The sequence below is a fragment of the Lontra canadensis genome, unplaced genomic scaffold (assembly GCF_010015895.1).
Source record: "Lontra canadensis isolate GAN:19392208 unplaced genomic scaffold, GSC_riverotter_1.0 scaffold70, whole genome shotgun sequence".
NCBI classification, from domain to species: Eukaryota; Metazoa; Chordata; class Mammalia; order Carnivora; family Mustelidae; genus Lontra; species Lontra canadensis.
Window position 1 is genome coordinate 2,085,606 of NW_022631064.1, and position 12,206 is coordinate 2,097,811.

The 12,206-nt window shown below is 41.3% G+C and overlaps 1 protein-coding gene across 3 annotated transcripts in view; it reads right to left on the minus strand.

Annotated features, from left to right (window-relative positions):
• Positions 1–12,206, minus strand: part of ADAMTSL1 (ADAMTS like 1) — a 904,787-nt gene that overhangs the window by 108,097 nt on the left and 784,484 nt on the right. For all 3 annotated transcript variants that reach the window (XM_032880520.1, XM_032880523.1, XM_032880522.1), the window contains exon 20: positions 5,099–5,226. In XM_032880520.1, coding sequence (XP_032736411.1) covers positions 5,099–5,226 — 128 coding nt within the window. The remainder of the gene's footprint in view (positions 1–5,098; positions 5,227–12,206) is intronic.

Sequence of the window (12,206 nt, forward strand, 5' to 3'; positions counted from 1 at the left end):
TGAGCATGATTATAATAAAAAAAAGGATGATAAGGAGCATTGTTGAGGACGTGGAGAAACTGGAACCCTCATACCTTGCTGGTGGAAATGTAAAATGGTGCAGCCGCTCTGGAAAACAGTCATTTCTTAAAAAATTAACTCCAGTGCAGAACCCTTGACAAGGGACCTCATACCTAGTACAAACACGTGATGCTGCAGCCTGTCCTAGAAATGACTAACCCAGGATATGCTAAATCCCACTATCTGTCCGACCATGCATCCTTCCCTCATTCCTTTGGATAGATGCGAAAACTGCCTTTTCAGAATCTGAGGTGGACTAGCTTGGATCATTGGTACTTCTTTGTTTCCTTTATTCCACTGAAGAGCAGAGCAAGCTTAGATCCATTTTATCTAAGTTCTAGAAAAGCTTAGATCCATTTTATCTAAGTTCTAGAAAAGCTGGGGCTCTTTAGCAGGCATGCTCCACATTTGTACCTACTGAACAAAACTTGAGGATGTTGATTACTCGGTAGTATATCAGATAATAAGATCTCTTGATGGCAACTTGGATTAGTCAGTGGCCATTTTCCTGTTGTTCAGAGCACCATATGAAATAGAGCGAAACATATCTACTTTTCCTTCTCATCTAATGCACTGGAGAAAAGGCAGCTTTGTCTATCTTTGCCACTGGTGATAGGACTCTCTCTCAGTCTGTTTGTGAAGCAAAGTTCTTCTCTGGTTAACAGAATTGCTGGATAAATTTTCAGAAATGCCAATCTGAAAAGAATTGTGTTATAAAAGCCTTACAAAACAACTTGTCTTTTACTGCAGCTGCTAAATCATGATGGGGAGGGGGTAAAGAAAGATGAATTTCAAGGACAATGGCCTTTTATTTTTATTTTCCTTTATATTTTATTTTCTGTGATCTCCTTATTAGACACAGTATGTGTCAGCTATTCAACTCATAAAAAAAGCAGAAAAGCATGCCAGGAAAAGAGAAATATTTTCTGTCTCTCTCTTCCTGAGAAAACTTCAGATGAGCTCATCTGTATTCTTGCCTTTCAATGAAAGATATGCTCATCTCTCATCTTCTTCTCATTTTCCAGTGATGATGTCAGGCAGGGCTTACAGTATCTCTTTTGTGATCTTATAAAATCAATGACAACCAAAAACTTTTCCCTTATGGCAATGACCTCATCCATGGTCTACACCTGGACAGGACTCATCTGCATTGGTAAGTAGAGCTCAACTTCATTGAGCCAGACTGAAGCAATTTACCAGGAAACTACTGCTTTCCTTCAAAACCCTGCCTTTGCCATTCAGATTGGGAGGTTCCTGAGCAACCTGGCTGAGTGTTGAATCTGACTAGTTAAGATGGCTCTCTAATCTTTGTGCCCATCTCTGTACACACCAGAAACTCTCCTTTACCTAGAGCCATCTATAGTGGATATAAAATAATCAATACTTCAAAATGTTAGGTATGTGACCTTTTGGGGGCATTCTTATACTCCTTCCTACCTGCTATAATCCACCCATCCACGGTATGCTACTGTCCTCTACATTCTAAGCAGTGAAAGAGGTATCCAATTAAGTCGGTTCAGGACAGAAAGGAATCTTGTGGCCCTGTGTCTACCTGGCTGTGAGCTTCCGTTCTGAACCAGGGAGGTGGACAGGGAGATGCTAGCTGTCTTCATGCTGACACACAATTACAAAGTACCCTCAAGTCTCTGAGACAGACAGATCAGGTAATGGATGAGTTTGGAGGAAAGCAAAAGGATACTGAAGACAGTATTTTACAGGGCCAAAGAAGGCGGCCAAGGAAGGGTTTGTCTAGCATGTCTGAAGTTGAATGGTGTTTACATGTTTAAAGAAAAATTGCGTACAGAGTAGCAACAGACCTAAAAGGAATCTGAGAGGCAGAATTGGCAACACAGTCACTCCAGAGGATGGGGTAACTTGGTGGAAGAGGTTGTGGGCCAAGGTTGTGGACCACTGAGAGTTCATCAGGCCCATGTGAAGTATTCCTTATCTCAAGGTGTCTCCCTTCTAAATCCAGGAAGTTCAGCCCTTTCTAGATGGCTAATCAAAGTTCCTGGGCTGGCATGGAGACATTGAGGGTACGGTGCCCTCCAAAGGGCTTGTGAGCATTCTATTGTCTGAAAAGGAGTCTCCTCTCCTATAAAAATAATTCAGCTTTTATTTTATGCATTTTCTTCACAATAATAATAACTAACAAATATGGAGTGCACAATTATAAGCATTTTCTATTGAGTCTCATGGGAACTGTCTGAATCAAGTACTATTTTTATCATCATTTACAAATGAAGAAGCCAAGTCAAAGAGAGCAAAGAAGTTCCTTGAAGTTATACATCCAGGAAGTGACAGAGCCAGGATTCCGATCCAGACCAGGAGGCTGCAGAGCCCTTAGGCTTAACTGTCATGCTTTGCCTGCTCCCTTGAATTACTATGAAGTTTCCCCACCTCTAGTCAACTTAAGCACACTGGCAAGACCAAAGTTCATCCTTCCTTACAAAATCATGGACACACCTCAGTATCTTGAGCCTCAAAAAGATATTTTTCCCCCTTTTGGTCTGACATCCAATTAGAAGTCAAGGCAAAAAGTCTGCAATGTTTTTGGAAGTCCACAAGCACAGAGATTTACCATGAAGATTAGACTACATTTGGGCTGAATCAGTTCCTAAATCCATACAGGAAAAATCTCAGTGTGAAGACTTATAATGAAAAATACATGGAAGCCAAGTTGGACTAATGTTTTACACATTTTAGAATGGCTTTCAGGATGTGTTTCATTTTAGCAAAGCTAGAGAAAGAAAACGAAACATTTACTGATGCCTGGCATGGGGCTAAGTGCTTTTTCACATGCGCCATCTTGTTTAACTCAACATGTTCCCATAAGATATTATTAATTTCATTTTTCTAAATGAGAATGAAAACCCAGGGAGGTTATAGACTTCATTCAAGGGAAGCAGCATCATCGGTCAGCAAATTTATAAATGCTCTACCCTTTAAGGGGTAAATAATTTTCCCCTTAAATTTAGTGTATATATATATGTGGGTATTTTATACACCACTACAAAGGACCTTGATGCATACATTTAAAGGAAACTATAACTATCTTTCCATTCTAGGTAGTCCTGTATGCCTTGGTTGCCTTGACTAGTCTGTATGCATTATGGAGCACAAAATTCAGGCCTTATTTATTGGTAAATGTCCCATGGTACTTGGTGGAGGGTATGCTAAGAACAGTAGCTAATATGCCACAGGTTTAGATGATAATCCCAGGTAAAGACACAAATCCAATCGCAAGGCAATATATTAAAACGCATTTTGAGCCTTAATTTTTAGTGGGACCACTAGATTCATCAGCAGACCTGAACAAAGCCCAGCACCGAAGTACAAGGACCCAGTCACCTAGGTCCTAGGTGTGGTGTTTGTGATCTACTTCATCAGTCAGCCCCTTTCCTCCCATTACCCGGTGCCTCGTTGGCTGCTCTCTCTTTTCTGGCTTTGAACACTTTGGCAGCCTCCACTAGGTCTTCTTCAAAGAGCTGAAGACAAGTTTGATGTTACAATTGCCTTACTTAATTCCAGACAGGTTTCCATTAATCGTATTAAATTCAGGTGAACAAGGGCATTCAGTCTGTGATGGAGCTGAACCATATCTGGATAAATATAAATAAGAGACTTAATCCTCTAAGAGCCATTGTTTGCCAGCTATTGGAAGGATGTCAGCAGTGCCCTTGCGAAAGGCAGGTTGGAGTGTGGAAGGCAGAAGAGCTTTTAAGAGATTGGTGCTGAGCATCTGGACTCTGTACAAGGAGGGGAATGAAGACTGTAACTGGAATACATTAGGAGGAAAGCAAATGTTCTGCTCAAAAAAATAGGCATTAATAATATCAGTCTTTAATCCACCCCAGGGTGATCTTAGCTTGCCTTATTCACTGCTGACTTTCATCTTCCCTGGAAAGCCTCCTGCTAAAGGTCCCTTTCCAGATCAGCCTTAGGTCATGGGGGCAGAAATGCTGTTGCTAAACAGATATGCAAGGGAGTAGCATGTGTGACTAGAGAACAGTGTGACAACATAATCCCAGCATGGACCGATGAGGTCAGTGTGGGGTGACGTTGGCTTTTCTAGCATTTACTGAATCATCTGACGGGAGCAGCCATTGAAAAGAATAAAGACAAACACATGCAACGTACCGCCAGAAAGACTGCATGGGCCAGATCTGAGAAAGAGGATCCTACTTTGGCAGGATCGTTGGGGAAATGGAAGGAACAATGAGCGGAGTCAGGAGGCCTTGGTTCCCTTCTTACCTCCATGACTAGCTGAGTGGTTACATGACCTCAGGTTATGGAACCTGGCCTCTAAGAAATGAGGGCACTGATACAGTTGGTACCTAGGTCTTTTCTTGTTTCAAGGGCAAGGATTTGTGTCCTGTGTTAAGAGAGGTTTTTTATAAAGTACATGATGACAAGACCACAATCTTGGGAGACACTATACTTTATACAGCAGTTTTCTTAAATCACCATGTGCAGAATGCTTGCCTAACCTTATGGATAAAGGGAAAGTGTGGGCAGGTGTGTTAGAGCAAGAGGTTGACATAAAACAGAACTGGAGAGAAGACGACTCCTGCTCCAAGCCATGACTGAGGAATTCCAATGACCTGTGGGTCTTTAAGACTTCTTCGCAACACGTGTAACAAGGAGAAATGATAGGATCCCAAATGAGCATTCAAAATCTCAGGTCACGACTCATGTTCCTGAACATGTTACTTACTTGTACACAACTCCTTTGCTCATGTTGCTCTGTCTTCCTGGAATATTGCCCCATCTCTGCTTATCAAAACCCACTCGTTCTGACTCTAAAATCTCCCAGATGAAATGAATGTCTGTGCACACTCTTAGGTTATCATTTATACCATGTATTTCATTCTACCTCCTATTATACTTCATCTCCACTTAATTATAATTATAGGCTAAAACCTCTCTGAAGGCAGCCTATGAATTTCTTTTATCTATGTGTTCCTGGACTTGCTTGGCAAATCTTAGGCACCCATGGTGTCACTCCAAATCGAACCACACAGAATTTTCATGTTACCTGCTAACGTGACGGCAATGGAGACAGAGTCATAGCCCAAGGCATTTGTGGCATTGCAAGTGTAGAAACCCACATCAGCTTCCACTGGTGCCAGGATCTGTAAGGAATCATCTGGCTGCAGAAGAATCCTGGAGCAACAGAAAAGAAATAGAGACCTAATCAGGTCGGTTGACTCCTTTCTGGCATTCAATACTGGTAAGGCAGGAAGGAACCCTGTTTTATTTTTATTTTTATATTTAAGGTACCCTCTATCCCCAACATGGGGCTTGAACTCATGACCCTGAGATCAAGACCTGAGCTGAGATTAAGAGTTGGAGCTTAACTGAGCCACCCAGGTGCCCCTGGGACCCTGTTTTTAAAACAGAGACAAACCAGCCACAGTGATACTCAGGAACCCAGGCTTTTTTGCCACTTTGATTGATGGGATTCTGCTAGCAGCCCCAAATGAGGTTTTTGATTGCCTGTGCAGCTTGTTAATTATTTGATCTAAAAATGCGAGTTGGAGTAGATAGTATATGTTTGCTGAATACATATAACACCCACATCATGGATGAGAGGAGATGCTGGAATGAATGGTGCAGGTGGATTTGGGAAAGGCTTCTTAAGGAAAAGGAAGGAGGTGTAGAGCTTTGTTGGATGGTGGAAAGTAGGCAGTGTTTCCAGACATGGAGAAAAGAATCTGGAGTAAAGGCTTGGAGTTGTGTGAGAGTAAGCCAAGAGTCAAATATTGAGAAGAGGATACTGATGCACATGTTTGAAGGAAATCCTATGTCTAACTACCTCTCAATTCTAGGTAGTCATACATATATCCATCCATGGGGTATAAAACTTAGATCTTATTGTTTCCCATAAAATTTAATAAAGGACTCTTTGTAGAAAAGGTCAGTAAAGGGGCGCCTGGGTGACTCAGTGTGTTGGGGGCCTCTGCCTTCAGTTCAGGTCATGATCCCGGGGTCCTGGGATCGAGCCCTGCATCGGGCTCTCTGCTCAGTGGGGAGCCTGCTTCCTCCTCTCTCTCTCTCTCTCTCTGCCTGCCTCTCCACCTTCTTGTGATATCTCTCTCTCTGTAAAATAAATAAATAAAATCTTAAAAAAAAAAGGTCAGTAAAATAAAGGCAAAACCTGCCCTTTAAGACAACGGTAGAAAATTCCAGAGTAATCACCATCTAGTTCCAATATTTTGCCTTCCCTGAAAAGAATTACAAGCATCACATTGTGAGTGCCTAGCAAGAGCTTCAAAACCCACTCCAATCTTAGTCTTCCCTTTGTTCTTTTTTGGATTTATGCCATTTCCAAAAATCACTAGCTACCTCATGGCAGTTAAGCAGATTAGTGACTAATGAGGACTTAAACTTATGTCTCAGTGACTTGATGAGGCTGATGAAAACTGGATTGTTTAGGTGGAGGTGGGAATCCAGAAGGACAGGACAGGAAGCTCAGATATCCAGTGCATTGGTCAGCAAACCATGGGTCAGCAAATCATTTGATAGTACAGCAATGCCTTACAGGTGGGTTAGACGCTTCCAGAATCAGTCATTTCCATCTTTGGGATAATTTCTACCTCCCTAGTTTCACAAGACCAAGGATCTGTTCACCTAATATCATGTCAACATCCACCCGCAGGACATAAGCTGGAAATAGGGGTCATTTTTCAGGAAATGTTGCAGGGGGGAGGGAAAGCATGAAAATGTCAGGACTCATGAGACTTGGTGGTGAAATTCAGACCAGGAGTCAGACCTCCTGCCCCAGCAACATGTTCTCCTCACTATACAATTCTTCCCCTTCCTCACTATCTCTCTTGTTGGGTCCTCTCCAGACTCTATGTTATTGATACTCTGGCACTGACTCTCAACAGCTTTTAGTTATTCTGAGGTGGGCAGCCAATCTGGCAATGGATCATGCTTCCTCAGCTCCATTTTTGGCCTTGAAATGACTGCATTTCTTACTCTTACCTCCTGGCAGAGGGAAGGCAAGAAAGAGGAAAAACAAGGCTTACAAGTATCAATCTTCCATGTACTATGCAGTTCTGGTAAAAATGGGGAAGGAAACAGAAAACCTCAGCTAAAGGGAAGTTTCTGGATGGTCTGTGTTTGATTCGGTGCTATTCCACACCATCACCACAATTGCTGAGGAGAGTCAAGTTTTTGGGGCACTGAACTGGTGCTGAAGTTTCGTTAGGGTTGGGAAAGAGGCCATGAGAGACTGTGGTAGAACTCATCCACTCATTCATTCACACATCCATTAAGTGCTAAGGGAATTTTCTCAAACAATTACATGTTAGGCTATTTCAAAGAAGCTAATAAAAGAAAGATGACAATACTCTCTTCTTATCTTTGGTAAACTATATGATAGGTAACAATGTTGATGTGGGAAACAGAGGCAGAAGAAAAGTTATCAAATTTCCTTACCCACTGACAAGCCCTTAAAACAGGCAGAGTGACATTCCTCTAGGGACTCAACTACCCCCACCTTAAAGCTTTGCTATGTCAAAGGGCAATCCTAGCCTGACTGACCCCTATCCCCAACCAGGATCCTATAAGTCTACTTTAGCAATTCCTTTGGAAAATTTATCTCTAAACCCTCCAAGATAGTGCTGACAATCATTCCCAAGCATATGGTCCACTCTAAAGGGTCTCATGACAAAAGTTTTATTACTAGTAATGAATAACCCTTTTCCTAACAGTAGCTAGCCCCTCGAGGTCCTGGAAACCTTGCTTCCAAAATTCCTGAGAGACTTACTGCCATCCCTGACCCCCTCCCAACTTGCAAGCATATAAGGGACCACTCGTCACAGCCCCAGGGCAGGAGCTCTTTCTGCTCACAGGTCCTGTCCCCATGCTTTAATAAACCACCATTTTGCACCAAAGATGTCTCAAGAATTCTTTCTTGGTCATCGGCTCTGAACCTCACCCCACCGAACCTCACTTATATTCTAAGACTTCATCAATGTCACTATCTTAAAAAAGAATCTTAACAGACACAACTATGTTATCATTGCTAAATCTCTTCAGGGATTCAGGCTTAGATTTAAAAAAAATTAAAAATTGACTATGATTTAAATCATGATGATGTCCCAGAACATGTATGCCTCCATAATGATTTCCAAACAGCAATAATAAAAGCAGGCTTAATCAAATATCAATAGAACTGACTACTCATGATGATTGAGTTTAGTCCATTGTTATTCAGTTTTGTTGCACTCAAAAGGCAGGGATTAGAATATGCCAAATTCCCAAGTCCATTGGGATGCCTGCTTCCCTAAAACCTGCACCGTCTCTGTCTTCCCTACAGAAAAGTTTCTTGAACATTCAGACCAGGAGGCTAGAAGACCAGTCTTCTGAACTTTGATTCTGCTGTTGTTTAAGTGGTCACCACTGACAAATCCCTTCATCTTCTTATATTTCAGCTTATCCACATCTAAAACCCAGCTGAAGTAGGTTTTCCTACTCAGCAGAGGAAGCTTCGCTGTGAATATAAAGTATAGCAGGAATTTCCATACCATCTTCTGGCATTTCCAGTGATGCTTTTGTTGGTAATGTTGGACACTCTGAAGGAAAAATTAAATGTGAGGAAGGATGAGCGTGGTAAAGATTGTCAGAAAGGAAGAGAGGGGAGTATGTTATTGGCCAATTCTCTGTAGCCCTCTGACAATTTGTTAGATCTCTACATCCAGATCATTCCTCTCCTACCTCATAGAACTACTATATCTGTTTGATCTCAGGTAGGAGGTATAGAACCCGCTCCCAACAGTGGGCCTGAACCACCCATTTTTTAAGGTGGGAGGAATAGCTTTTGTAGCTGCACCACTTACGGATGCTACTGAGTGAGGCATAATGCTTTCTGAGCAGGTCTGAAGCTCAGAAAAGATTCCCACAGAGGTGATGAAGAGAAGGAGGAGAGCCTTCACACCAGGCTAAAAGCCACATGAGGCTGAACTAGGATGGGAATAGTGAGAGTGGAAAGGAACGAACCTAGACCTAGATTAACCATTTGCATGTTCTTTTATTCTATGTAACATATATACAAAGATAGAGATGATAAAGTATTTGCCTTCATAAAAACAGTCTTAAATATTAAGGGACAAAACCTACATGGGACAAAATCTGAATTTGCATATACTTACAAATGATTTACACTCATAAAACCAAACTCTTCAGCTCAAGGAGGTACAGTGTTATTTGGTTGCAGAGTTGGAATTTGAAATAGAGATTCTTGGTCTAGCACTCTTTTTTTTTCCAATTTATTATGTCTTTTAGTATGTCCTCAACTTTGGTAGCTGGGGGTTTGGAGGCTGCCACCAGGAGGAGCAGTAGTTCTGAAGAGGGTTCCCATGCAGGGCTCTCTAGGAAACATGACAAGGCAAAAGAAAGGGCTTTGCTGTGAAGCCTGAGGTCAGCTTTAGTCTCTCTATCTAGCTTGCTATCTACGGAGAGAGATTCATGGGGAAAAAAAAGTTTTCTTTGTATTTCAGGCATCTGCTCTATTAATTTAACTTAATTTGTTAGTAGCTGATTTCTGTCAACTTGTATTTCGTTTTCAGATTTGACAGGCCTGTTTTAGAATGCACACACACAGAACTATAGTGTTGCTTTCCAAGCAAAACCAGAAATATTTCTCTGGGGTTGTTTTTGGAATTTAAAGAATCAGAGAATGAAGGGACATGGAATGAGGCATAATTAAGGCCTACATAGAAAATGGTCCTGTGGTCACATTAGGAATATTATTAATACTAGCTGCTTTTCTCCCATACCCATACCCCACTTCCCCTTTGGTTTACTGAAATAAAACCTATTGCTTTATTTCTTTGCTCATACAGTTAGCTAGAAAATAAAAGAGTTTTGCTTTTCTGATGGCCTTTACTTGAGAGCCTCTTTGGGAGAGCATGTCTTCTCCAGCATTCTAGAAAAGAGGGAACAGCTGAGAGTGCAAATAATTGTTTTAGTTACTTAAGTACGGCCCTTGTCCACCTTATGAGTAGGATTCGGAGAAAGTGCCAGGGATCAGTCCTATCAAGTATAAGCTCTTTGAGGTGAAATTGCCTCATCTGCATTTGTAATGTATAGTGAGAAAGTACTCTTAGTTGAAAGGAGGCCGCTCTGGGTGTCTAAAGGAAAGTCTCTAGTAATTCTGTGAGTGGGGTGGCATCAGGATATCCTCTGAATCCTTGGCTCAACAACGACCATCCCTGTCTTGTGTAGGCCTATTTCTCAAAGTGACCTCCATGACCAACCACGTGAATCTGCTGTGGAGAGGAATGTTTCTGACTTCAGTCAAGAGTGACAGAGACATGTGGAGGTCTTGGGTAAGAGTTTCAACTCTGGACCTCTAAGTTCTTTCTGCAAATGGAGGATAATACTGACCTCAGACAGTTCTTATAAGGATCAAATAAAGGAGTATATTGACCCATTCTTACTGTTTTCTAAATAAAAAAAAAACAGTTTCAATATAAACTGCAGCTAAGAAATTAGTGTTTTTTTAAAATGATGTAAGTGGTGCTCACTTATGTTACCATCTTGGAACTCCTCCTTTTCAAGAGGAAATCTTAAAGCTCTGGACACAGAAATATGCATCTTCTATACGGGTCATGATGTTGTACTGTCTCAGGACTTCCGACCTGACAAGCATGCATTCTTAAACCTATTTTAGGTCCCAACACAGGACTGGGTGCTGGAAATCATAGGCACCTCCCTTCTCTTTAGAATAGTATCTTCCTCTCATCTTTGCAAAATTACCTATCCCAGATCCCAACATTAACTTGTTTATCAAAGTCAAGGTAGCCTCTTTGATTCTCCTTGTCATTAGCTTAGGGATGAATTCATGCTCCTGCTCCTCCCATCTATCCTTCCCAATTTTCCCATTCCATTAAGAATGAGTCAAGTTCTACCTCCTGTGTTATCATGGTCCATGAGAATTTCTCCCTTTCCTGATCTTCCAGAGTTGTTCTGAGCTGTACTACAAAATGCTTTCAACTCAAAAATGTCTCATTTCTTTAGTTAGATTGGAAAATAGTACCGCAAGGGCTGAGACTCTTTTGCTTCTTCCACAGTTCCTTCCTGAGTATCCTGCACAGAGCTGGCATGCTAAAAAGATACTTGTTGAGTTACCTTCAGAGCAGTGGAGCTCAAAATGACCCTGCTGACAAATACAGCACAGTGGTTAAAAGCTCAGATGCTGGAGGTAAACTGTCAGGGTCCCAACCCCAGCTTTACCACTCAGTCACTTGGTAGCCCTGGGCAAGTCATTTACCTCAGTGTCACAGTTTCATTTTCTATAAAATGAGGAGAATTATAGCACCTGCCTAGGATTGTTGTGGGTATTTCACTTAAGCTCACATATTTAAAGAATACAGATGATGGGGGTAGGGGCAGGAGCAAGATAGAGGCAGTGGAAGAGACCTAAATATCATCAAGTCCCAGGAGCTCAGCTAGATGGTTATCAAACCATTCTGAACACCTGTAAACTCAACAGGAGATAGAAGAGAAGAGCAGCAATTATAGGAACAGAAAATCAACCACTTTCCGGAAGTGTATATTTTTCTGGAGTCATTACTACCCTTTTAGTATTTTGTTCTCTCATTCATCCATTCTTATCTGGATAAAATGACAAACTCACCACAAAAAAAAAAAAAAAAAAAAGAACAAGAGGCAGTACTGATGGCTAGGGACCTAATCAATATGGACATGAGTAATATGTCAGAATTAGTGTTCAGAATGATGATAATGAAGGTGCGAGCTGGGCTTAAAAAAAGCATGGAAGATACTAGAGAATCCCTTTCTGGAGAAATGAACTAAAAGCTAACCAAGTTGAAATAAAAAAAACTACAAATGAGGTGCAATGAAAAATGGAGGCTCTTACTGCTAGGATAAATGACACAGAAGAGAGAATTAGTGATATAGAAGACCAAATGAAGGAGAATAAAGACGCTTAGCAAAAAGAGACAAACAACTACTGAACCAAGAGGTGAGAATTTGAGGAATAAGTGATACTGTAAGATAAAACAATATTAGAATAATAGGGATCCCACAAGAAGAAGAAGAAGAAGAAGAAGAAGAAGAAGAAGAAGAAGAAGAAGGAGGAGGAGGAGGAGGAGGAGGAGGAGGAGGAGGAG